Consider the following 26,619-nt stretch of genomic DNA (forward strand, 5'->3'; position numbering starts at 1 on the left):
CCTACTTTATGGTAATTTTTCGTGCTTTCCATGTCTATTTATATGTCTCAAATGTTTGTTTATTTAAAAAAAAAATCTGTTCCAAAGAGGAAAACTTCAGTTAACAACATGACAGATTTCGACAACTTCCGGGTAACGTTGGCGTGATGACCTCAGTGCAACATAAACAACAGCGTTAAGTGTCGAGGCTAGGGGGCTGCTTAGTTTGTAACCGCCGACACTAAAACATGGCAAAGAAAGCGGAGGTTTCCGGGAATTAATTGGTGTAATTATGGTAATTATGTGAAATGAACATATTTGTTTGGTAAGTATATCTTATTCGACAGTATGTTTCCTAATTTATAAGCCTTAACTTGTTGGGTAATTATCGACTGCTGCTAGCTGACTTGTTAGCTGAGCGGCAACTTCCTATTTCTCCCTGCCCTTTGCTCGTTTTAGTAAGGAAAAAGAACAACTAACGTCGCTTTATTTTGGCGTTAAAATAAAGAAGCGGACATAAAGAGTTTATAATGTGTATATTATACATTAGTTGTGTTTTTTTTAATCAGCTGGTCGGTGTGGGCCCATCAGAGAGTCGGAGCTGTCAAAATGAGCTCAGCTAAGTCATGACGCCGAAGCAGACAGCTAAAAATAGAGATTAAAAAACAGCCGAAATAAAGCTAACTACCGTTTGTGGGGCTTCGACAAATTATTAACTAACACGAACAGCGACGTAAGGTATGTAACAGAAACTTCTGCTTTCGAAGAAGTTCGCTATCATTTTTAGCGCACTTTTCAAGTGTTTTTACGTAACCAGCTAGCGGGGGACGTAGTGCGCAGTCTGCAGCCTTTGAGCGTGGAACAGCTTGTGCTGAACTGTCTGGCTACAGAGAATGGCTCCGGTTTTATTTTTTTTTTCTCAGAGAGTAAACTGTCCGTCTGTGTGCAAAATGGAAAACAATGTAAAGAAAAAAAATTCCACTACTCTAGAGATTGTGTAAGAACCTTGTGTTTAACTTATGGATGAGATAAGAGCAAATGTTTACTGAATCGCTCAAATTCTTTACAGTAACTTACATGAGTTAGAATCTCACTATACTATCTAATTCAATTCAGCAAGGATAGTTTGACTGCACACATTGTGATCTATTTATGACATAACATTTTAATTTGATAATTGTGGCAAATTGAGGTTGTAAGAAAACTGGAATGCCACTTCAGATCAATAATAAATAGATTTTTTTTCATTTTGAAGTTGTTTATGATCTACATAATTATGTGGAAGAATACAAACTTGACAGATAAATGCTGTTTGGTCAGAGCGTTGTATCAAAGCGTAATAATGGGGGAAAGAAAGCAACAGGGATAACAGCAGCTATTCTCCAGATGTCGACTGACGTATTCATGACACTGGGTACAACTGTGTTCCTTGTGGTAATCCACTCCTGAACCACAGAGGTCAGAAGTGAAGCGTTTCAGAGAAAGGACAGGACTGTTGATCAGTGGTCCAAACTGCTCTTTAAAATCAATGTCCCAGCGTCTGGAGTGGAAAGGCACAGAATCCAAGTTGCTTCAGCTCCAGTGTGACGCTTCCACTTAGTGATAATTTCCCAACGTAGCAGAGGAATTTTGGAGTACTTCATTCTTTCTCTCTGACAAGCTTTGTGAAGATACTGATTTTTTTTTCCAGCTAGACTTGATGGTACCAATGTCTGCGTCATTGACCACAACGTCGCTGTGTCGGTCAAATCGAGCTGAAAGCCATAATAATCTAAATGAGTAAGAATACATCCTCGTTTTTTAAATGTATCACTCTGCGTGTAATGAAGCTATATAAAAAGTCACATTTTTAAAATTGAATTGCTCAAATAACAAAACATTTTTTAACAAATTGAATATTTGACAATATTTTTTTCTGCAGTGCAGATTGTTAAAGATTAGAAGAAATATTAATAAAGTCAAGACCTGATTGGGCAAAAAAAAAAAATCTAGAGATGCACAAATTAAACTTTTCCTGGCAGATACCGATTTCTGGTTTTCTCTGAAGTCTGTATAGATCTTGAGCGATGCCATTTCTTTTTTCTACTAGGAACACATGAAGGAGAAAAATGCAAAGAATCACAATAACTATCCCTTCACCACAGCGCATCTTCCAAACCCTTTGTCTGTTTTTTTTAATTTTTTTATTAAACTTTAATTAAAATTTTAATTAAGTTTTTTGGGGGTTTTTTTTATCACTTTTTGTTTTTGAAAACAAAAAGTGAATTGAAGAACACTTCAATTCAAGAAACAACAAGCTTTTTTATTATCAGATTAAGATTGTTTTTGACTCTGTCAGACTGGACGGCCTTGCGTCCGACAGTATGGCCTACATTTTTAAGCGAATGAGTTGATTTTATTGCGTTTCCATGGTGCTGTGTGTTAATAGACGATCTGTTTTATTGATGCTGGAGTGATTTTTGTTTTCCAGCTACACTCATCTGTCATTAAAGTATTAGTAGTGGGTGATGCAAGGTCACCATAAACTTGTAGGTAGAGTTACAGAAGCTGGTAGGTAGTAATGTTACACTATTACAGCTGAAATAGCAACTCAGGAAGTGCAAAAGGGGAAAAAGTTAATTTAATTCACTGGAAGTTGATCTGTTGTTTGGTTTTTATAGGAAGCAAAAAGTCAGTGATCTTTTAGGTCAAAAAAAAGAGAAAAGTACCGTTTGAGCTTGTGTTGTAGTTCTGAGGAAGATAAGCAGTGTGTTTAGACTGCATAGATATTTTAACATTATTTTACCAAATGACAGTCAACTAACTCATTACACTGCAGCAACAGTACGATTGAATTACGACTGAAATCCATCCATCCATCCATTTTCTGTACACCCTTGTCCCTTAGTGGGGTCGGGAGGGTTGCTGGTGCCTATCTCCAGCTAACGTTCCGGGCGAGAGGCGGGGTATTACGACTGAAATAATTAATCAAATTAATTATTAAAATAATCAACTAATTTGTGGAGTATAAAGACCCAGAAAAGGCCATTTGCAGAATAAAACAACAACGCAGTGAAGTAATTAAGCCAAAACGGTGTAAAAATATACACATTTTGCATTTAGAATGTAATAAAACTCATTTGTCTGAAAAAGAAAACTTCCCAGGCGGAATTGCAGATGACATTTGATGTCATCTGCCAATATCCAAATAAATATGTTATTAAAATGGCTATAGATCAAATATTACTATATATACCACATCAAGATCTCATTTTTCCTGTTTTTGCTCTCCAGCTCCATCCTTAGATCTTGATCTGTGTCCACCATGTCGTCGCGCGTGTTGCTGCGCCAGCAGCTGATGCGAGAGCAAGCCCAGGAGCAGGAGCGGCGCGAGGCCCAGCAGCAGGCCTCCGCCTCCCAGCTCAGAGGCTCCGACTCCACGCCAGCCATCTCCGTCTCCCTGCCGCCCAATGCCGCTCGGCCCCCACCGGCACAGGTGCCTGTGGAGGTGCTAAAAGTAAGAGCTAAGCATTTATTATTTTATTAACGTGTAACTGTCTAAAAGTGATTGAACGGTGAGTAATTAGTCTTTTCTTTTTTAAGAAAAGACAGCCTTTAAGAGCATGAATTTATGCTTGTTTCACTGCCTCAGCAGTAGTGTCAACTAACTTCAAGCTTATCACACCCTAAACTAAGTCAAGAATAAATTCAGTGATTTGGGACAAAACTGCCACTTTTAAATCAAAATCTACTCACAAAAATGTAAGATGCAACACAAAGTGATCATTTTTCTGTTGTCATAGTAACTAGAATCACTTCAGCTTTAGGACGTATGCTCCAAAATACACCTGCATCTGCCTGTAATCGCTTTATTAAAACTTGGCTAATTGCAGGAAGTGTTTTCATAGGACGTCTGACCTTTTTATTGCTGCAAACTCACAAAAAAAATCTGTTTTCTTCAATTGAGCCTGAAATTATAAGCAAAGCGGTTCCCTTTCATTTAACAAATAAAAATATACAACAAATAAACACAATTTGATAACTTCATTGGTTGATTTAAAATAGTTCAGTTCAATTTTAGCTTTTAATTGTAAATTATTTGGCTCACATGAAACATAAAGTTTGGACACCCTCAATCTAAAGATTTTTTTTTTTTATATACGCAACGAATCTGAAAACTCTAAACGTTTTCAGAGGATCCACTTTTGTTGTTTTTATTTCCTTCTGGTTTTGCAGTCACCCGTTGCTCATGTCTAAAGCAGGAAAACAATAACAAATCAAGTTAAAAACATGCCATTCTATTATGTTTGCATCATGAAATCTCTTCTTTTATCTTGACACAGTGTTGTGTGTCTCTCAGTGGCTTCATGTGGGAATCTGAGTGTTTAAACTGTTGAAATGTTCCAGGTGCAGACTCACTTGGAGAACCCAACCAAGTACCACATCCAGCAGGCCCAGAGGCAGCAGGTGAAGCAGTACCTCTCCACCACTTTGGGGAACAAGGCGGTCACGCAGTCGCTCGGCGTGTCCCCCGTGCACCAGTCCAGTTCGGCCCCCGAAGTCGGCCCCTCCGCCAGCAGCGCCCCCAACAGCCCCATGGCTCTGCTGAACATCGGCTCGAACAAGGAGGAAGTACGGGAAATTCCTAAGTTTTTCACACTGGGTTTCGTTTTTATTCCTCCCGCAGCAGATTGCACAACGCCGCCCGTCCGTTACTGTTTCTGCAGATTCGCCGAATGTGTTTTGAGGAAGTTAGACGCAGGTCGCCCGGCTCGTTTCCAGTTGAAAGGCTGCATTTGCTCAGAACTCCCTCCGGGACGATGCATGCCTCCTCTTGTCGCATTCTCGTCGCTCTGTTGTCACAATAGGTTGTTAAATGTTGCGCCTGCAGCAGAACAGAACCATGCACCTCCGACTGTGAAGCCAAGCTCTGCTTTATGCCGTCGCCGTTTAGCTCCCGGAAAGACTCTGACGGAGGCCTTTCTCCTCTCTCTCTCTTCCCGTCCAGATCGATGATGTGATCGACGACATCATCAGTCTCGAATCCAGCTTCAACGACGACATCATCACCTTGATCGACTCAGGTCTTCAGCTGCCCAGCACGGTATGAAGAACAATGCTGTTCTGAATGCTTCCTGTTCGACATTTCCCTCAGGACCGACAGGTTATTCTGGTATCGCAGCCATCAGGACCCGGCTCCTGAGTGCTTTTTCCCCGAAGGGAACGCTCTCTTTCACGTGTGGAATTCAGAAGCTGTGGGAGTAAATATACATTTGTGGCACTCGCCTACGATTCGTCACAGAGGTGCTGCCTGGGCGGGCCAGAGCCGTCGCAGGCCGGCCCGACGAGGGGAGGCGAGTCAAAGTGGATTTGTGTCGACTGTTAAAAACTGCTGCAGCAGCAGGTTAACTGATAACTGGAGGTGAAGGGGGAGAAACCTGTAGGATAAATTGAATAATGAGGATTGTGGTGATGCTTTTGGAGGACCAGAAAAGGAAACAAGCCGAGGTAAACGCTCTAAACTTTAATGTTTTAAAGCTCCTGCAATGAAGAGCGGCTTTTAAATTAAACGGCAGTTTCATTTTGAAGTTCCTTACATGTCGTCTGTTCAACAGATTTTTTTTTTTTTTTCTCTAAACCATTGAGTGCATGCATGATAACATGTTTGCTGTTGCTGTAGCTCCCGGGAAATCTGCTGGATGTTTACCACAGCCCTGGAATGGCAGCTCCTACTCTCACTGTCAGCAACTCCTGCCCTGCTGACCTTCCACAGATCAAAAGGGAAATTACCGGTACAGAGCCTGCTTGCATTGACTTCTGTCTGCGTCGTTATGAAACTTTATTTAACATGTCTGATTCCATTACAAAACGTTCAACTCCTCTTTCAGACACCGACACCAAAGCATTATTGAAGGAAAGGCAGAAGAAAGACAATCACAACCTCAGTAAGTCGCCCGCAGCGTTTGAGTCTCTTTGAATCAGAGTTGGGCTGGAACCATTGATGAAATAATCAATAACTAGTTTAGCAATCGATTAATCGTTAACAGGATCGAACAGACTTTTAAAAAAGGCTATTTTGAAAGAAAGAAAGAAAGAAAGCAGTGATTAAGCCAAAACTATGCAAAAAATATGTTTTGCATTTAAGATTTAAAACAAAAGTTTTTCTTTAAAAATGCTCTACCCAGAACTCTTCAATTTTTTTCATGTTAATGTTAGAAGTACTTTATTAGCTGCACACGCATCCTTTGCTACAAATGATCAAGCTTAGCTAATGGAATGGTGCATTAATGATATAAAATGTTTATTTTCCTATTTAAACAAGAAATTTAATAATTTCTTTATTTACATTTATTTGTACGATATCGTGAAAAATCTGCAGAATGTGCCCAATTTAAAAAAAATCCGACTAATCATCAGAGTAATGGATAACTAAAATAAGCGATAGCTGCAGTCGTAGATCAGTGTGTCTGTTTCTTAACTCTTTCTTTGCTGCAGTCGAGCGGAGGCGACGATTCAACATAAACGACCGAATAAAGGAGCTGGGTACTCTGATCCCCAAGTCGAGTGACCCGTAAGTTGCTAAAAAGAACAGCTTCTTTTCTTCTTTTCCTTTCTCAATAAGCATTACAATTGTGACTTGTGCAACTGCATTTGCATTAGTTTTTTTTTTTCTTTCTGTATTTGGGCCTGACAGGGAGATGCGTTGGAATAAAGGCACCATCCTGAAGGCCTCTGTGGACTACATCAGGAAGCTGCAGAAGGAGCAGCAGAGAGCCAAGGATGTCGAAATGCGCCAGAAGAAGCTGGAGCAGGCCAACCACATTCTAATGTTGCGCATCCAGGTCTGTGTTTGCGCTCTTTAAAGCGTTCACTGTTGCACACCTATACACACACACGATCGTTGCAGTGAAACCTGACGGTGGCAGCATCACGCAGACACGGGAAAGATTAAGACCGGTGCGGAGGTTCGCCTTCCAGCAGGACAGGCGCACTAAAAGTGCAGCCAGAGCTGCAGTGAAATGTTTTAGGTTAAAACGTATTCATCTGTTAGGAGCCTAGTCAAATCCAAACCTATATCCCGTTGATCAAACAAGACATTTGGAATTTGCAGAGCCACTCTGCCTCTGTTGTCAGAATAGGGCTGGACAATAAAGTAACAGCAGTATATATCGCTATAGATACATGATTGATATCAATAGATATTACAACTGATTTAATTTTCAGCATTCAATATATAGAATATTCACTGAACTCTGATTCAGAACTGCACAGCATTCTGGGAGATGGAGGCAGAGGAAAGGCGTTAGCCGCTCAGCCCCCGTTAGTTATTGCTATTGGTTGGTTGCATCAACTAACGGACCTAACTAAGCACTTTGAATTGCCTTGTTGCTGAAAATGTACTATATAAATGAAATTACCATACTACCCAACTCACTTCCTCTGAGGTTGCCTAGCAACAACTTATTCTGTAACTTGCGCATCAGCAGTGCCTCATAACTGCTTCAAAATAAAAAATTATGTGGAAAAGACACAAAACGTCACTAGTTTGGTAGCATTTCAGATATTATAAACAAAAAAATTATTAAATAATTATTGATCTAAAAAGTTATTGCTATTGACTGATATGAAACACTTTATATCGTGATAGATTTTTCAGGAATATCAGAAAAACTGATAAATGTGCAAAGCCTTCAGTAAAATAAACACTGAGAGTCTTGGCAGCCATAAGTTAAGTGGAAGCTGATCCTACACACAAATCAAGCCACAGGTTGTGGATTTTTATTTGGAATTGTACTTTTGTAAGGAATTGTACTTTACAGTCTTAAAACATCTATCAAACTTTCCTTTATTTAGTTAGAAGTGAATTTATTCATCACGGTGTCGTTCTCACATATTTTTCTTTAGGAACTTGAAATGCAGGCACGACTCCACGGACTGCCAGCCGCCCAGCAGCAGGCGGCGGTGGCAGTGCCCCACGCTGCCCAGAACCCCGGTGCCGCCACCACCCTGAACCTCTCGGCTCTGGGCGCGATAGCACAGCCGCTGCCGGCCTCCTTCCTCTCCCCGCCCTCCTCTGACTCCCCCGCCGGCGTCACCATCAGCAGTCCGCTGGACCTCGGCAGCCTGAGCTTCGCCGAGCTGGACGACCCCACCGCCTCGGCGCTCTACCCAGACGTGGGCCTGGGGGACATTCTCATGGACGACGGGTGCGCCCTGTCCCCGGAGAGGATGGGCGAGCCACTGTTCTCCCCACTGTCACCAGGTGCCTCTAAAACCAGCAGCCGCAGGAGCAGCCTTGAAATGGACGAGGACTTGTGATGGGTTTCCATAGCGATCAGAGATGATCTAGGAAGTGCAGTCTATCCCTAATAACTAAAGTCTATTTGTAGGACTGAAAAGAAAAACGTTCAAAGCTATCATGGAAAACTAACTTAATATTGAATCAGATGATTAATTATTGAATTTATTTTTGTTTTTGCCATAAATATTGTTCCTATTGGGAACAGCTCAAATGATTGTCTAAGTTTATAAATGCAATCTTATTAAATGGAATATTATATATTAGTGAAGTGGACCTTTAGCATTAAGAAATTCAGTAGTTCTTAAGACGAATTCAGAGATTTAAAAGGGACGTCTTGCTTTTATTTTTTTCAAAATTTATTATGATGATGACAAAAGCTGTGAGGATTCACCGGCATAGCAAACATACTAAGAGATGCCAACAATTCAGTATGACTTTTAATTTTAATTTTTGTTTCTTCAACTGACTGGAATCAGGGTTCGTCGTTCGCTCCTGTTGGTTGTCTCACCAGCAGCTACAGAAGGGATCTTTTATCAGGGGTGTCCAAAGTCGGTCCTGGAGGGCCGGCATCCTGCATGTTTTAGTTCTCTCCCTAGTGGTAGTAACAAACTCCTCAGCAAGTCAATGTTCTCCTTGGCCTTCTAACTAGCCATCATTTAATGCAGGTGTGCTAAACCAGGGAGAGAACTAAAACATGCAGGATGCCGGACCTCGAGGACCGACTTTGGACCCTGTTTTAAATGAATTGGCACATTGTGAAATATTTACTGCATTTTGTACATAAGAGTATTTTATTTTGAGCAATTTTATTGCACCTTACTTTAAGGCAGTCTATGCATTTTATGAGAGCTTTTTGGTTTTGTTTTTTTTAGTACTTTACACCCAGTGGTCTGCTTCTAGGCCCGGTCGCATGTTCTCGAGATGATAATAAAGCCGTACAAGCAGCTGGTTTAGCCAAAGCAGGATTTGTTCCGTTTTATTTTTTGAGTTGATTTACTTAGTAAACGCATGAGTGTCTGAGAAGAGAACAATTTTCCAACAGTACTGTAGCTCATAACTTTTTTTTTTTTATACCTGATAGTTTGATAAATGCTTTTTCATGACTAATATCTATTTTTGTCTTTTCCTTTTAACCTTCTGTGATCACTGAATGACGTTCACCAGTTGGCATGTTTTACTCCGATTGTTTTACTTTGCGATATCATTTCTGATCATGCTTTAATGTTGCTCGTTGTGTGTATTACCGAGGGCTTTGACCCCCTTTAAAAAACAATTAATAGTTTAATCTCAGAACTGATTAAAAAAATGGACGATTAAGAAGAACCCACAGGTCAACTCTTCCGTAAAGTAGGCGCAAATATTAAGAATTGTAAATTTTTAGTTATTTTTCTAACACCGACTTAGTTTTTCTGTTCAGTATGCGGTTTGTAGCTCATCGTTCAAAAGTTGGAGCTAAATCTATTTAAAGGCGCTCCACACCAAATCACACTTCCTCGCCTTTTTTTTTTTTTTTTGCATATATGCAACTATTATCTACAACATGTAGATATGTGAGAGTTAAAACTGACTGTTAAACACAAACACGTGCGTGTTGTCCCCCTCTCAGTAATTTGGCTTTTGTTAACATTTTAACAAATAAACGACTTTCTTCAATTCGTGTCCGTCTCCTGTTTCGACGCGGCGCATCAGTGGTAGAGCATTTGAGAGATTTCCATGGCGAGGTCCAGGCACTCCGTGGCCGGGAGGCAGACGTCGCAGCCGGCGCAGTCGCACAGGAAGCGGCGCGCGCCGGCACACGCGCACGGGCCGCAGGTCCGGGTGAACTCCAGGAGAGGCCGCAGGGCGCCGGGCTGGCAGCCGAACAACGACGAGCACAGCGAGCAGAAGCACACGGTGCACCCTCGGAAGGTCTCCGTTAGACAGTCCACGGGCCGGCAGAAGAGACAGCCCAGCAGGATGGCAGCACACAGGTCTCGAGATGAGGAAGACAAAGTTAAAAGTGAGACACGAGCTAAACGAAAACGGTGCAGATTGAGCCACCAACATTTGATTAAACATAAAACTTGAGGTGGCCTACGACATATTCAGGAGTTGGCGGTTAGGAGTGTATTTTCCATGTTTGCAATCTATAATACTGTTTTTCAACAGTGATGCCGCTAGGGGGCACTGCATGGGCCTCAGAAAGATGGAGGGTAAGAGAAAAAAACTTGCAAAAATAAAAAATATAAAAGTTTTTTACTTCAATTTTTTTATCATAATTTAGTTTAAAAAATATATAAGTTAAAATAATTCATTTCTATGTTATTTTTGACTGGTATCAAGCTACTATATTAAGCTAACCAAAGAAATGGAAAAGTTCCTGAGAAAGAATAGGCCAAAGGAACAATCCAGCAGCTTTGCTGTGGAGGATCCTAAAGCAAATAACCATAAGAACGGTGGGAATAAAATAAAATTTGAAGTGATTAATATAAAATATTACACATTTTCTTATCAAATACCAATAAAAAAATATTTACAAAATAACACACAGCTACCTTACCACTTCCACCTGCCTCAGTCTGAGCTGACGAGGTTTTCAGGCTGTCTTGAACTCTGGTTTTGGTCAGTGTTTGGCTCACATCAGGAAGTTTGCGGATTTCCGTGAAGGGCGGCAGCAGGGAATGTAAAGGTTTCGGCTGGTGTCCCTCCACAGAACACGAACTGCAGACGTACACAGCTGTGGTCGATCCACTCTTGAAGTGATCATCATCATGTTCCACTGCAGTCTCCTCTGTGTAAAAGAACAAAACTAACAATAAGCAGCAGAAAGGCCTAGCTATAAACCGTAATGATGATCTTACTTCTTGTCTGATTTGGTGATACAATCACAGAGACTTCAGCTGAAGACAGTTCCATGTCCTCAGTAGAAATGTGTCCTGACATACTGTTGACTTCAGTAAAAGATCCTGGAAGACGAGACATCGTTGTTCCATTTCTCTCTGTAACGTTTTGTCACATGCTCCTGTTAAACATACCCGTTCTATCCGCAGCTTCAGCGTCCGACTCTGAGGCCGCGGTTTGTGAATGCCGGGACTTCAGTATCTCGTCATATTCTTCCTTCCTGTCTCCAATCATCCCTCTGAAAATCTGCTTGTCATCCATTGAAACGTTCAGTCTGAGAAACAATCTGCCTTGCTCTGTTAAAGAGGAACAAGGGAGTGGAAAGTGTAAAAATGTTTACACTTTGTTCATGTGTTTTATTGGGATTTTAAGTGAAAATTGAGCTGTTAGCATCAAAAGAGTGTTAAAAAGAAGCAATCTTCAGTCAGAGGCCTCTTGACATTCGTAGCAAGACTGACTACTACTGGAATTAGTTCCTGCCCAAAGCATCACCATCCATGACGACTCTTTGAAAATACTTAGACAATGTGAGTTAAAGCCGCATTTAATTCTCCCTTAGAACAAACAACAAAGGCCTAGGCCTATTTTGGAATTAAAATTTGAGAACTATAGCCAAAAGGCATGGCAAACTTTTGAAGAACATAAATTATTTGCTGCTAAAATTCTAATAAAATACAGATAAAAATCTGGTACTAATATGACAAAATGTAAAAAATAAAAATAAAAAAGTGGGCATGAATATTGTTTTAAGGCACCTTAAATTTGTAACCACCGGAAACGAAGAAACACAAAGAAACAAGATATCTGCATTGAACGTGTCACGTAAGATTAATATTTTAGTTCCATCCTGCAAGTTAAATTAAGGAAGCTGACAAAAGGAGAATAAAGATCTCGTCACGCTGCTGAGTCTAGGTCAAACGACGGAGACCGTATATCAGATCAATAGCTGAGGTTTCTCAGCTGTTGGTGATGAGTAGACAACTTGCAAATGGCAGTGAAGTTAATCTATTATTCATCTCCATTTTGCTCACATTTAAGAAGCAGATGAAATAGAGTGCACGGACATCCTGACAGCTCTGTGAGCGAGCTTGGCTCCTGTTCTCTTTGTGTACATCGCCTCGCCGGTCATGTATGCAAAGAATAATCCAATATTTCATGTTGAAATATTGGATGTTTTTCTGCTCACAAACCGACATCCATAAGGCATTCTATGCTGTATTGTATAGATTGTGTCAAACTAAACCCTAACCCTAACCTCAATCTCTTGAGGCTAAAATTCACAGCCTCAAGAGATTAACATTCATTGATTCAGATCAGCCCACAATGTGCTGTGTACCCATCTGTTTTGCTGCCTGTCAGAGGTTCGTAGGGAAGAAATTGTACTTACAACCGTTTCCTCAAAGAAGAACATTCCAGGGTGAAGTCACAATCACAGATCCATCATTCAGCGAACTGTCAGAGCAGGAACTATAACTTTGCAGTAAAGCCTCTCTTCTTTTTCCCCCTTCCTTTCTCTCTCATCCGTCCGCTCTTTCTTGCTCTCTTAAACACACACATACACAGTCTAGGCATACACAAATTTCTTTACTAACTACGCATTTAAAAAAACAACAAAAAAAATTCACTTTTTTTTTATAAATAGACTTTTGCAAGCACAAAGGCTATTAAAAAGGCTTTGGAGAAATTATTTCTCTAGTTCAAACACATCGATTTTTATTTTTGTGACAAACTTATTCACTCTCAAATTCCTTCTGTTTGTTGTTGTTGCCATTGTCACACTTTTCAGATCATCAAATGCATTTCAACAAATGATAGATAATATGAGTAAAAGTCTAATTTAGTTTTCAAATGATAATTTCTCTGATTAAATAAATAAACCTGTCTTTTACATCTCTCTGGGGGAAGTTTGGTTCACTCTTCAAAGTTACCTTAACTCAGTTAAAAATGACTCCACACGATCTCAAATTTAGATTTAGATGTATTTAATAATTTAGATTCCATCGCCTCCTTTCCTTCTTTTTAGCTGCTCCAAGATGGACTTGCTGGTGTGTTTCCAGTAACGTCCTGCTTCCCATTGTGTTTGAACTGTGATGAACTGATGATTGGTTCATTTTGGGAGAGAAGAGAATTTACTGTTCCAATATTTATGGCAAATTGAAGAAGCAAAACAGACCCCGACGGCCATGGCAAATGTGAGATTTAGACTTAGAAATATTTTTGTAACACTTTCTTTTAACTCTAGAGACTTTGTTTCTACTCTCTAATTTAATTTTTTTTTTTTTAGATAAGGGGTGAGATGTCTTGACTTTTGAGATTTTTTTTGCCTATTTTATGTTGTCAGATGGTACAAAAGAATATTAGGGTTACTGTGGAGGAAAAAAAAAAGAATTTAATTTGAGAATTCTAAGAAAAGCGTCAGATTTTTTTTCAACAGATGATGGATAGCATCCACTAATTTCATTTAGAAGCGCACTTCCAGCAGATGGCAGTACTTTAGGACTGGTTGCTTATCAACTCCCATAGAAAAAGAATGCTTTTCCAATGGTATCAGTTACAGTAGATATGCATTCATATTCTAATGCATCATTAGAATATGAAACGGAGAATCTGTGAAAATTCATCTGGCTCTGCTACTGTCCAGAAACAACCAATCAGAACCAAAAGGCAAACTTTTGGTTCTGATTGGTTTCTAATGCATTGAATGTGTCTCAGCACATTAAACACGTTAGACCAGTGGTCCCCAACCCCCGGTCCGTGGACCGGTACCGGTCCGCGCAAGAAATAGTCTGGAGGATCTTTTATTTTGAAAATCCTTTAACCGGATTCTCTCGGTTACTTGCGCGCCAACACTGAGGCCACAAGCAGCAAAATGAGTAAGAAACAGATCAGATGTCTTTGGAAAGTTTCTTTGCAAAGGGAAAAGGCCCAGAAAAGACACAGGAGAATGGATTTATCCCGGACCAGTAGGTGAGTCCCACATTACAAGCCGCTCTGCGTAACATGCGGCGACCGGCTGCATGTTACGCCCCCCTTCCCCACCAGGCCGCAGCAAAATTTTCCAAGTCTTGACCGGTCCGCGGTAATAAAAAGGTTGGGGACCACTGCGCTAGACTACTAGTGTACCGCAGCTATGCAATTGGCAGAAATACAAGATAACATTGTATCATCATTGTTTATTTATAGAATGATTTAGAAAACAAAATGCTGTACAGGTTTGTCAAAACTATTTCGACCCATATTAGAACTTTGCATTGATTTAACTTCATTTTAGTAGCTGCAATTTTGCCTAACCCAGACATTTTCCCTAACCCAAATCAATACTAGTCTATTCCTGACTCTAACCTTAACTAAAACTTAATTTGCATCTTACCTCTAAACGTTACCCCTGACCCAAAGCAATGAGTCCATCATATTAGGACCGGGCTTTGGTCCTAATATGATGAACATAATGTTCCACTGGACATATAATGGTGCGTTCTCACCAAATGCGTTTTGAGCGTCAGGCGCATCTGGTTTGCATTCAGTCTGTGGAGGCGCGTCGAGAGCCATTGCGTCGCGATTTGAACTGTTTGATGCTTTTGACGCATCTAGCGCATCCAACACTCCACATAGACTTTGAATGTGAACCAGACTCGCCTTACGCTCAAAACGCGTTTGATGTGAATGCATCATTAGAATGTTCAGTTCCACTGGTAACAATGACATCAGCAGTGATGACATCACTCTTTGATGCATCAAGTTAATCTCTCTCCTGAGTGTAGCACACAGAGTGATAGAAATTTCAACGTGAAATCAACAACTGCCAATTATATGGTTAAATATTGTTATAAATACACTCAGATGGTGGTGAAGAGGTGGCAGAACTCTGAAAAATAGTTGTTTTACACTCTGACATAATTTACAGGCCTGTACAGTAAAGTCATAGATTATTATGGCCATCAAAATCGGTGACCAGAGTCAATTTGGCTATTTGAGGGTTAAATATTGTCATAAGTGTGATATGACTGTAATGAAGAGGTGGCAGAAACATTAAAAATCGTGTTAAAAACTACCACAGCACTTACAATCATTTCTTAATCGTTTAACGATTTATTAAACGGCCACAGTTGGTTTACATTTTTTAATGACAGCACTAGGCATTCAGTGCGATGGTCAGTCAAACAGTTGAGACTCAAATACGAAGTAATACATTTATATTTTCTCCGTCGATGCGATGGTAATAAAGGAGCCGTGAAGTTTACAATCCCAGCTGTATCAGTATTTACGCAGATTATGTAAATATTCTTCTTCTCGCTGATCTTCAAGACGTACCTGCGTTCCATTGCCCTCTGCGGTCACAGAAAATGACGGGTCACAGATTTTCCTGTCGCACCCCGTAATTAAACTCATAATTACGATCCTCTGTACTGAGCAGCTCTCTGATAGCTGACGGCATGTCCGTAAACAAGTTTTACTAAATATTGTACAATAACAGAAAAGAGAGATGTAACTACTATTATGAATATAGATTCTCCAAAAACCCTACAAATTACAATGAAATACTGCTACTTCCGGTGGGCGCCGGAAATAAGACCCATAATCGTTTCTCCCATAGACATCAATAGCGTCTCATGGAGCGCTTAGTAGTACGTAAAAGCGTCCGCCATCTTCTATGTGGCAACAGGGTGATCGGAGCTCCTTAAGTCCTGTGCTATGTGGACTTGTTTCAACCGTTTTACGAAAGTCCTGGGCTTTTATCTGGTCATTTTGTGGAATATTTAAGAATTAGAAAATGGCACAAAATAAGAATATTTTTTTCCACTCTGATTGGCTGCTGTTACCAATTTTAGCTTGAATGTTCATTGCATTTTTCGTAGATGCCTGTGAAAATAATTTCTATTTGCATTACTTTTTTGTTCTCTGGGAAATTATTTTTAATGATAAATACAGAAACAAGCATAAAAATCAAAACATCTACAGTAGTGATAGTAATATTAATGATAAAATAATGGTCAGTGCAAAGTAGCCTGCAAATTGTTTGGTGGGGGGCAGTGAGGGACCTGGATAAAGACTGGGGGGGCGCTGGCCCAAAAAAGGATGAGAAACACTGTTTAGCATATAAGCTTAAATGCATTTAAATGTACATAAACTAAATGAAAAAATGTCTTGATATTAAAAGTTATATATGAATAATGTATTTGGTCAAGACTTTTCCACGGTAAACAATATTCCTAAACTCATCCAAGATATTGTCAGCAAAATGTATTTGTTTTTTCTGCATACAACAGCAGCAATATACTAACTATACACAAGACTGCCATTACTTGACATAGTTGTACTGTTCAAAACTTTTCGGTTTGCTTCAGTAGAAATGGTGTAGTGTCTGGACATGTTAAAATGTTAAACTTTTTACCAGACGAAATCCTCAGCACTTTCAAATAGTTCCCTTTTTTATTTTATTTTGTTCATTTAAATCAATGAGTACAAACAACAAGTTGATGAGAATTAACGTCCCTGGCAAGAGACCAGGTCACCAGTCTGTCGCAGGGCAACACCGAGACACAGAACAAAAAACTATGCACACACACCTAGGGAGAATTTAGAGAAACCAATTAGCCCTGACAGTCATGCTTTTGGACTATGGGAGGAAGCCGGAGTACCCGGAGAGAACCCATGCATGTACAGGGAGAACATGCAAACTCCATGCAGAAAGACATGGAGTCTTCCAGGGTCGAGAATCAAACCCTTCTTGTTGCAAGGCAACAGTGCTACCAACTGCACCACTGTGCAGCCCACATTACAATCAAAGTATATAAAACTTTTTATAACCAATACCTGCAAATGAACCACCCAATTTAGGGGATGCTGCAGGTTACCAAACAAAAACCCCAAATCACAGGTAGACAACCTGGTTGTCCATTACAAAAAGAAGAAATACATACCAGGTGAGTAATGTCTTTTTCTCTTCATTGCAGGAAAGAAGGTCCAAAAGACCCAGTAGACGACGTCCAAACAGAAAGTCCCAAGGCCCCAGGTGATGACCTCACCTTTAGGAATCTATTTAGTTTCTTCTTTTATCATGTTTGTATAAATTTCGTCAGATCAGTAACTTTTCTCCTCCTTTTTTGCAGGAAGACAGCGAGGCGTACCCAGCGTTTCAGTTTCCACCGAAGAAACAATGTAATCCCCAGGTAAGTGCATCAATTTCAGGGAATTAAACAGAGTAAACAACTCTGTTTGACCCTCCACAGGTCATGCAAAACAAGTGAAAGTGAAAAATTATCCGTAGAGTTGTTTGTAGAACCTCCTCATCCTCAAAGGATAACAAAAAGGATAACAAAAACCTTTGTCCATCCATTCATTTTCCTCTGCTGTTTCTGGGTCATGGAGCAGCAGCTTCAGAAGGTAGGCCCAGATTTCCCTCCCCCCAGCCACTTCTTCCAGCTCCTCGGGAGGAACCCCAAGGCGTTCCCAGGCCAGCCAAGAGACATAGTCCCTCCAGCGTGTCCTGGGTCTTCCTTGGGGCCTCCTCCCGGTGGGACGTGCCCGGAACACCTCACCAGGGAGGCGTCCAGAAGGCATCCTGACCAGATGCCCGAGTCTCCTCAACTGGCTCCTCTCGACGTGGAGGAGCAGCGGCTCTACTTTGAGTCCCTCCCGGATGACCGAGCTTCTCGCCCTATCTCTAAGGGAGAACCCGGACACTCTGTGGAGAAAACTCATTTCGGCCGCTTGTATCTGGGACCTCGTTCTTTCGGTCATGACCCAAAGCTCATGACCGCAGATGAGGTGGGAACAAAGATCGACTGGTAAATCGAGAGCTTCGCTGTGTGACTCAGCTCTTTCTTCACCACTACAGACTGGTACAGCGCCTGCTTCACAGCAGATGCTGCCCCAATTCGCCTGTCGATCTCCCGCTCCCTTTCTCCCTCATTTGTGAACGAGATCTCCAGATACTTAAACTCCTCCACTTGAGGCAGGAACCCCTCTCCCAATCTCTCCCAGAGAGGAGACATTCCACGTCCCAAGAGCCAGGTTCTGCAACTGAAGATCAACAGGAACCCCCTCCCACAAGCACCATCCATATGCATGAGTGTTTATCAAAGGAGTTTGTACACAGCCAGTACTATGCCTGCAGCTGTGCCAAAACCCAACCCAAAACTGAAGCCGCTCATGAAAGACTCTCCACAGTCCGACAAAAAGGTCCACATACTCCAGGATGGTCGCTGCTGCTGATGCCTCACTTCTGGGCTTAGATGTTGCAATATAGCCTCTTCCATCTCTTCTTCTTGTGACTCGTCCAAATTATAAAATCGTTTAATTTTCTGCATTAGTTCTGCCATTTCTATCAGTAGCTCCTCTGTATTTAATCCATGTAATCTCCTTCGTTGTGTCTTTACATAAAATTCCTCGAGTTCCTCAAGAAATGCTGGATCCTCCATTGTACACGTTTTACAAGTTGCAAGTCTTTCTTTAGTGCTTGACTGAAAGATCTCTTGGGAAAAAGTTCAAGTACTTAAGACTGTTTTATGATGTCATAACAAGAGAATGATATTATGACATCACAGAGAGAGTGATGTCATAACTAACATATACTTGCATTTGCATACATTTATGCATTTTATAAAATATGTTTATATGGTTTTCATTTTTGCATACTATTGAAATATGTTTAATCTAGGTCAGTGCTTTTCAACCGTTTTTGAGCCAAGGTACATTGTTTTAATTGAAAAAATCTCGAGGCACACCACCAACCAAAAATGTAAACAAAGATACTTTGTAGCCGCCTATATTACATATATAGTCATTCTTATCAAAGTGTCTTGAATAAGAATCACATAAATGTCACATAAACACAAAAATTGATTTTTATCACATTTTAAATACCATAATAAATATTTATTCTCTGGAAAAAAGTAAGAAAAATATGTAGTTTAATGATTGACAATGACTGATTTTTAAATCAAAAGTCATTTCTGTAACGTATAAAAAATACTGGAAAAATAGTTTCTTGTCTTAATGTTAAATGTAAATTAAATTATGGAATTACGTAAATATATTCTTTAATAAAGCACTGTAAAAGTATGTCTGTTAATCAATTTCAATATAAAAATTATCAATCATTTCTATCAAATAAAACATTGTGCTCTTTATTCAGAAATGCCTAAAAACAATTAAATAATCACATCAAAAGTTAGAAACGTTGTCTTTAGTAATTTATTTGATATCCAAATATATTAATGTGTGTGAGAAAATGTGTCAATGGCAGGTATTAACTTAAAATACTTTGTAAAACGGCACTTTATAAAGTTCGGTCCATTCACTTGTATTACCTTACTGACACATATTCCACATTCAATATGGCGGACGCTGTTACGTATCGCAGCAACGGGGTGGCCCGCTCCATGAGGCGTCTATGGTTTCTCCAGTAACACGTAAGCCTCCCAGGAATGGGAATAAGGTACTTGCCAACCGCCATAAAAAAAATAAGATGAATGTTTTATGAGCGATTCGGAGAAACAAGTTAATTAGGAACTTTAGTAATATGAAAATGAAATTTGACATTGTTGATTTACTGCAAAAGGACTCGGGAAGCAGAGGATATCAGGCCAAATATGGCCTGCTATCCTTTTTGTAAGGTGTATAATGGAATATAGCTTTATTTGTCATGTGGTTCACACTCCTTACCAGTTGGTGGCGGTAAAGCTCACCTAATGTTTCTTGCCAACCGCCAATAAATTTCAAGAAGAATGTTTTACGAGAATTGACGAACGTAGCCGAATTCGTCCGAAGGCATATCCGTGTGTACAGTTAGCATAATGCTAGCTAAAGAAACGACGCTCCTTAGTTCCTTGTAACATTAGTTTCATTGTTGTTGGTTGTGCTCCGCGAAAGACTGCGTGACTACACAAAATGGTCAGTATGCAAACAGTCATTTATTTATGACCGAGCGTCTGTTCTGGAGACCGAGAATGGGTAGTTTATCTGGGCCCAGTCGGTAACACAGCCGTTTACTTTGTACGGGAGTCTGAAAATGTTATACGTGGATAAAAAATTGCCATGCTGTAACCGATAAATAATAACGAAAATTGTCATTTTATTTGGAATTCTAATTATACCATCAAGTTACCTTAACAACTTTAATTGTTTGTGCGAATTTAGCTTATGCTAACTTTAGCCTGCACAGTGTATGTGTGTTTGTGTAAACAAAGCATCTTATTGGGAGGTTTTCCTCTCACCCTGAACTCCAGTAAGTTCACCGAGTCCTTCTTAAAAACTAGAAACAGCGATTAGCACACATCTTAAAATGTCCTGGTTCTGCTGGCTTTTTATGCACATTAACACTTTCAAGAACTGGAACTTAGAACTTAATTAGAAATAGAAAGTACGTTCTTTTTCAAATCTAGGAGTTTACAAATCCGAATATAATAAAAAAATTATATCCTTAGAAAAAAGTTGAATAAGTAGGAACAAAATGGCTGAAAAACAGTCCACTTAAAACTCAGCTTTTTCAATGTGGCTTTTTGCTAGATAGATTAAGTTTTACCGTCAAAAACCAGAACTAGAGTCGAACATGAGGATCTTGAATATTTTTAGTAGTTTTTTTTTTTTTTTTAACTACTGGGATTTTGACTCCTGAAAAGATTAACATCTTCCTTAAATATCCACTTGTGAATAAACTTCCTCACTTTTTGAAAATCATAGCCTTGAATTAGTCTTATCCACCACAGATTGATGTGCAGCATCTGTCACTACTCTATAGTGTTCGCTGATCACTTGTCTTCTTGGCACCTTCATTGCAGATACCCTCTGCACTTCAAGCTAACGTGACAGAACAGTTTTCCCACTGTTGTGCTCTAACCCCCCGTGTTCTTTCATATTTCAGGACAGCGAGCTGTCGGACCTGGACACTGCACCGGGCCCCGAGAGCAGCAGCATGGAGGGGGAAAACGCTCCACTTTACTGCATTTGTCGAAAGCCAGACATCAACTGCTTCATGATGTAAGCTCACAATTCAATTCAGGTCAAGTTTATTCAATCATGGACAGCACTTTAAACAACGTTACATGATTTTACAAAAAGGGCTTGAATGTTTTTTTTGTTGGTTTTTTTTTTACGATGGTTTTCTAACCACAGACTAATTTGCAAACCCAGTCCTGTTTTAAAAGAAACCAGCGATGCTGTTGTACTTGGAAACATAGATTCATGCCGTGGCATTCTTGTTTGCAGCGGCTGCGACAATTGCAACGAGTGGTTCCACGGGCACTGCATCAACATCACAGAGAAGATGGCCAAGGCCATCCAGGAGTGGTACTGCATGAGCTGCAGAGGTCGGCGCTTTTAATTTTCTGTTGCAGTTTTTTCCTCCTTTAAAAAAAACAAAACACATATTTCTTATTTAAATGTTTTATTTCCTTTTCATTTTGATATTTTCTGGACATAAAACAAAAGACGAGAACCCACTGCTGGAAGTCAAATACAGGTCCAAGAAGAGCCGAGAGAAGGAGCCGGACTCGGACAGAACCGAGCGGCAGTACAGCACGTCGAGCACTCCGGACTACAAAAGCGACAGACGGCGCGGATCTAAAGTAGGTCGCAACCGGTGCGTTTGGAAACGACAAAACTCCCTCCGCTCGCAGGAGCTGAGCCGTGTTTGTTCCCCCTCGGACGTTTCGGTCTCCAGGTGAAACGGTCGGTGCGCATGTGCGGGGAATGCGAGCCGTGCAGGCGGACCGAGGACTGCGCCCAGTGCGACTTCTGCAAGGACATGAAGAAGTTCGGAGGGCCCAATAAGATCCGACAGAAGTGCCGCTTCAGGCAGTGCGAGGTTCGAGCCAGGGTGAGTCGTTCTCAGGGTTCAGGCGGCTGCTTCAAGTCCCACAAAGTTCTTGAATTTCAATTAGGTGTTTTTGTTGTTGTTGTTTTTTTCCCCAAGGTTTGGAAAGTGCTTAATTTCTGTGTGAAGTTCTTTACAATCAAACCGCACACAGTTTTGTAATAAAGCACAATCTAATGTTGGATTTAAAAGCCTAAATTTAGAAAGCATTATGTAGTTAAAGATAATAAAAAGATGAATGCGTATCTTTTTTCCTCTCACATTTTGACGCTAAATTAGGCTAAACTTTGCTTGTTTTAGGTCAGTTAGAATTACCAAAATTATTTCTATTTGCTAAGAAGAAAACTTTGAAAAAAATTTTTCTAACGTTCTCAGACCTGTCGTGTGTGCGAGAGCCATTTTAAAGCATAACATTTTCTTATGTTTTAATTTATCTTGTTCCTGCTGTAGATTGTAGAATAGCTTCACAACATATTATAAATAACAGTGATCAGTAGGTCTGTCACAATAAATCAATTACTGGCGTAATGAATTAAAACAAAATCAATATTTTCCATTTGGATGATTTATCGTTTTTCTCTCTTTCTACCAGAAACTGGAAAGAAAGTCTTCAGTATAGCTTTTTTTTTTTTTTCAAGGATGATTTTGTTTACAGAGACTTCATCATTCATTTTGTTTGTTGCTTTGTTTATTTATACTGGATATTTAAAATGTTCTCCACTTCCAGTGTTAAATGTTTATTAGAATTTAAAGATTATTGATCTCGTTTTCTTGCCATTAGCATTCAGTTGCTTGAAAATGGTCTCAAAGCAACGATGTTATCATTTATCGCAAAAACTTGTGGGAGGACAATTTATCGTCCAGCTAAATTTGTTGTTGTGACAGGCCTGGTAAGACGATATGAAAACAGCGAACTGAAACTGTTTTCTTTAGTTTATTTATATTGTTTTTAGTCTCTAAAGTGTTCTGGTACTGGAAAAGTTTTGAAGACTTACCTTGAAAATGCTTGAATTTGACAGTGGGGAAACCCCGCATTTTCCCCTCTTCTTTGCCGATCAACAGAAACTGTATTCTAGAAATTGTGTTTTTATTTTTTCCCAGAAAATGCTGCGCGTGAAGGAGGAGGAGCTCTCCCTGCGCGAGAGGAGGGAGAACTCCCACCACAGAAGAAGACGGTACTCCGAGGACTACGACAGCGAGGCGGAGCTCTACCAGCAGTACAGGGCGGCGGGACTCGGCGGCGACCTGGTGAGTCGGTTTCATGTAAACCCGCCGCTCATTCTGGATGTCTGGAACTCATCGGATTCGTCCGCGCAGGCGTGGGGGAGCGACGACGAGGACGACGAGCCGGCCTTCAGCCCCGTCATGCGGAAGAAAGCCATCAAGGTGAAGCACGTCAAGAGGCGGGAAAAGAAGATCGAGAAAAAGGTGAGTCTTCCTTCGTGCGTGACGACGTCGAGCCGCGCTTCCTTTGACGTGTCTCCCTCCGACCGTTCAGAAAGAGTCGCGCCGCCACAAGCAGAAGCAGAAGCACAGGGACAAGAACCGGCACAGCGAGCGGGGGGACCTGCGGGACAGCGGGGGGATGCGTCAGTGTCTGGGGCCCAACTGTGTGAAAGGAGCCAGGCCCAACTCCAAGTACTGCTCCGAGGACTGCGGCATGAAGCTGGCAGCCAAGTAACGCCTCCTACACACCGACACACCGCCATGTTTGATTTGGGGCTCGCATAAGTTTTCACACCCCATGATTTGTTTTTGTTGTCTGTTTTTATCACATTAGAACAGCAAACTTGTGGATGTTGCATTGGGTTTTTTTATGTGACACAAAGTAACACATACAGTAGAAAGGAGAAGTGAACGGATTACCAGTTTCTGGCCGATTACTGATTTTTAAAAAGAAAAAAGTTTGGAATGCAGATTCTAATTTATTTATTTATTTACCTGAAAAGTTGCTAAATATAGCAACAGAGTTGATAAGTTGGAAATATAATTATCGGCTAACCTCCCAAAATTAATGACATTTGTGCTGATTTATTGCCGCACCCCTAATTTAAGACCAGAACATTAGATGAATAGAATCGGTCCAAAACTGATTTTTCTTTGTGTTTTTTGTGTATATATATATATATATATAAAATGAAGGATACTGGGGCCGATTTATCATTGCACCCATAGAAGAAATAATTTTTTTCTGGCTATATGTGAGTAATATAGCAAAACTTATCTTGTCTTTTATTTTATTTCTGAGGATAAGGTCAGAATGTCAACTTCTTTTTCCATAATTGCTGTAATTTAAGCTTCTTTTTTTCCTCCTTCTTCTTTGTTTTTCCCCCCCGACCTGCAGCCGGATCTACGAGATCCTCCCTCAGCGGATCCAGCAGTGGCAGCAGAGTCCCTGCATCGCCGAGGAGCACGGCAAGAAGCAGCTGGAGCGCATCCGCCGGGACCAGCAGAACGCCCGGCTCCGCCTCACCGACATGGAGCGGCGCTTCCACGAGCTGGAGGGCATCATTTCCAAGGCCAAGCAGCAGGCGGTTCAGCAGGACGAGGAGGTGATAACCCAATTCTCTCCTGATTTTTCTTTGCTGCGTATTTTTTAAAAAGTAAAAAAGCAATAACAGAGGGGCGGCTGTTTTGTAGGTGAATGAAGGCGAGAGCGACGACACAGATCTCCAGATTTTCTGCGTGTCCTGCGGTCATCCCATTAATCCGAAAGTGGCGCTGAGACACATGGAGAGATGCTACGCCAAGGTGATTCCGCCTCTTCAAAGCTAGAATGCGATTCGAGTGGCATGCAGGCATTTTTACTTCTAAACATCCGTTTCTGAAACGATTCTTCTCAACAGTACGAGAGCCAGACGTCCTTTGGTTCCATGTATCCAACAAGAATAGAGGGGTAAGAGTGAAAGGATGCTTCGGAGTTTCAGCAAAGAATTTAGCGTTTTTGGACCACGCCATTTATTTTTATTCATTTCCTCCTCAGTGCCACCAGACTCTTCTGTGATGTGTACAACCCCCAGAGCAAGACCTACTGCAAGAGGCTGCAGGTTCTGTGTCCAGAACATTCCAGAGATCCAAAGGTGAGTGAGCCTCGATCAATAGGCTGTGGAAAAGCTTCCACGCTTCTCTACGGAACCGTATTCGGTGCTGGGCACGCTTCCGCTGATGCGCTAGCAGCGGAGCTCTTTTTTTTTTCTTTTTGCCCTTTTAGCACTCTTGCTATTTAACAGGATATAAAGATAAGTTATAGAATATGTAAATTATATCAAAGTTAAATTGGAGCTCAAGGGTTGCAGTCTTTCAAGTGCAGATGCAATTTGAATTGAAGTTAGCATTTACGCATTAGCTTGCGCTAACATTATGATGTAGAACTTTAGCATTAGCTTCCACGGAATACAGTGTTCAGGTAGTGCTTGAGCTTTAGCTTCCACTAAATAACGTGATGGTGTAGTTCTTCAGCATCAACATCGACTAGTGCTTTAGCGTTAGCTTTCGCAAATACCAAGAGGGTGTAGCGCTTTAGTATTAGCTTCTGTTAAATACCATGATGGTGCAGCGCTTTAACATTAGCTTCTGCTAAATACTGTGATGTGTAGCATTTAGCTTCTGCTAAATAACCATGATGGTGTAAATCTTTGACTTTAGTGGAACTAATGTTTAGTGTCTTAGGGTGTAACTTTTTAGTTAATGATGCCCACCACTGACCATATATAACATGTGAATATTGTGATTGTTTTTCTTCTGCTTGCCCTCCAGGTGCCGGTGGACGAGGTGTGCGGCTGCCCTCTGGTGAAGAACGTGTTTGAGCCGACAGGAGATTACTGCAGGGTGTCCAAAAGGAAATGCAACAAACATTACAACTGGGAAAAACTGAGGAGAGCTGAGGTGGACTTGGAGCGGGTCAGAGTGGTAAGACGATCTTGAGGCACTCTGTTGCCATGGAAGCCGCAACAGCTAAAAGTCTTAGCAGGTTTTAATGACCTCTCCTCTTTCTGTTCCCACAGTGGTACAAGTTGGACGAGCTTTTTGAGCAGGAGCGGAACGTCAGGACCGCAATGACCAACAGGGCCGGTCTGCTGGCTCTGATGTTGCACCAGACCATCCAGCACGACCCGCTGACGACTGATCTCCGTAGCAACAAGGATAGGTAGTCAGCCTGGGTGTGTTGCTGGATTTAGGTCTGCAGATCGCTGTACATAGCAACGTAATAATTGTGTCCTGAAGATGTAAACTTCTAGATAAACTACTGCTTTGATGACAGAAGATTTTCTATCATTTTAAAGTGTGTGTATGATAATATATTTTTTCCTAATAGTGGTAGAGGAGCCACATTTGAGTTTGGAAACTGCTGTTTTTGGTATGAACATTAGAAATAAAGCCTTGAAACAAGCTCTGCGTGTGTGTCAGGACTAATGTGTTTACACCAACATTACTCTTGTAGAATGTGTACATACACATATTCATACCTTTACACAGTTATCATCACTCTTTTATGAAAAATAATTTTTGGCAATTTTTTAACTTCCATCTTATAAAAATATAATTACATTTTTTAATTACTACGTTTAAGGTTAGAAAAATGCATATCAAAGATTAAATTAGCAAGATTATCTGGAGTAACTGTTGTAGGCTAAATAATTAGGATTTAACTTAATGCTAAAGT

At 40.7% G+C, this 26,619-nt stretch overlaps 3 protein-coding genes across 6 annotated transcripts; 2 read left to right on the top strand and 1 right to left on the bottom strand.

Annotated features, from left to right (window-relative positions):
• Positions 1-145: 145 nt before the first annotated feature.
• tfe3b (transcription factor binding to IGHM enhancer 3b) lies at positions 146-9,913 on the top strand. Of its 3 annotated transcripts, none has more exons than XM_008410500.2 (9): positions 147-304; positions 3,253-3,475; positions 4,366-4,590; positions 4,967-5,062; positions 5,639-5,750; positions 5,847-5,903; positions 6,454-6,529; positions 6,644-6,800; positions 7,864-9,913. In XM_008410500.2, the coding sequence occupies exons 2-9, from the start codon at positions 3,284-3,286 to the stop codon at positions 8,275-8,277; spliced, it is 1,329 nt and encodes a 442-aa protein (XP_008408722.1). In that variant the 5' UTR covers positions 147-304; positions 3,253-3,283; the 3' UTR covers positions 8,278-9,913. The 3 variants fall into 3 exon arrangements, with proteins under 3 accessions (XP_008408721.1, XP_008408722.1, XP_008408723.1); XM_008410501.2 differs by having other exon boundaries at positions 6,653-6,800; XM_008410499.3 differs by having other exon boundaries at positions 146-304; positions 5,639-5,903; positions 6,653-6,800.
• On the bottom strand, positions 9,722-17,266 carry LOC103465542 (uncharacterized). 2 transcript variants are annotated; one of them, XM_008410502.2, is made up of 6 exons: positions 17,062-17,266; positions 12,528-12,682; positions 11,275-11,436; positions 11,101-11,205; positions 10,800-11,030; positions 9,722-10,232 (listed from the first exon to the last, which is right to left on the bottom strand). In XM_008410502.2, the coding sequence occupies exons 3-6, from the start codon at positions 11,399-11,401 to the stop codon at positions 9,946-9,948; spliced, it is 750 nt and encodes a 249-aa protein (XP_008408724.1). In that variant the 5' UTR covers positions 11,402-11,436; positions 12,528-12,682; positions 17,062-17,266; the 3' UTR covers positions 9,722-9,945. The 2 variants fall into 2 exon arrangements, with proteins under 2 accessions (XP_008408724.1, XP_008408725.1); XM_008410503.3 differs by lacking the exon at positions 17,062-17,266 and adding an exon at positions 15,452-16,021.
• A 2,599-nt stretch (positions 17,267-19,865) lies between these two features.
• On the top strand, positions 19,866-26,346 carry cxxc1b (CXXC finger protein 1b). Its single transcript, XM_008410498.3, has 14 exons — positions 19,866-20,035; positions 21,006-21,121; positions 21,350-21,450; positions 21,572-21,708; positions 21,804-21,959; positions 23,058-23,204; positions 23,274-23,384; positions 23,455-23,633; positions 24,301-24,508; positions 24,597-24,707; positions 24,803-24,852; positions 24,940-25,036; positions 25,713-25,865; positions 25,961-26,346. The coding sequence occupies exons 1-14, from the start codon at positions 20,033-20,035 to the stop codon at positions 26,105-26,107; spliced, it is 1,716 nt and encodes a 571-aa protein (XP_008408720.1). The 5' UTR covers positions 19,866-20,032; the 3' UTR covers positions 26,108-26,346.
• The last annotated feature ends 273 nt before the right edge of the window (positions 26,347-26,619 follow it).

Source organism: Poecilia reticulata, chromosome 5 (assembly GCF_904066995.2).
Source record: "Poecilia reticulata chromosome 5, P_reticulata-male-v2, whole genome shotgun sequence".
Classification (NCBI taxonomy): domain Eukaryota; kingdom Metazoa; phylum Chordata; class Actinopteri; order Cyprinodontiformes; family Poeciliidae; genus Poecilia; species Poecilia reticulata.

Bases quoted from the DNA above. Each gene is read 5' to 3' on its own strand.
- tfe3b (XM_008410499.3), top strand. From the start codon at position 3,284: ATGTCGTCGCGCGTGTTGCTGCGCCAGCAGCTGATGCGAGAGCAAGCC. The intron at 5,904-6,453 runs GTAAGTCGCCCG...TCTTTGCTGCAG, and splicing joins GAAAGACAATCACAACCTCA to TCGAGCGGAGGCGACGATTC. The intron at 6,530-6,652 runs GTAAGTTGCTAA...TGGGCCTGACAG, and splicing joins ATCCCCAAGTCGAGTGACCC to GGAGATGCGTTGGAATAAAG.
- LOC103465542 (XM_008410502.2), bottom strand. From the start codon at position 11,401: ATGGATGACAAGCAGATTTTCAGAGGGATGATTGGAGACAGGAAGGAA. The intron at 11,206-11,274 runs GTATGTTTAACA...CTCGTCTTCCAG, and splicing joins TGAAGCTGCGGATAGAACGG to GATCTTTTACTGAAGTCAAC. The intron at 10,233-10,799 runs GTAAGGTAGCTG...CCTCATCTCGAG, and splicing joins GACTGAGGCAGGTGGAAGTG to ACCTGTGTGCTGCCATCCTG.
- cxxc1b (XM_008410498.3), top strand. The intron at 21,960-23,057 runs GTGAGTCGTTCT...ATTTTTTCCCAG, and splicing joins AGTGCGAGGTTCGAGCCAGG to AAAATGCTGCGCGTGAAGGA. The intron at 23,634-24,300 runs GTAACGCCTCCT...CCCGACCTGCAG, and splicing joins GGCATGAAGCTGGCAGCCAA to CCGGATCTACGAGATCCTCC.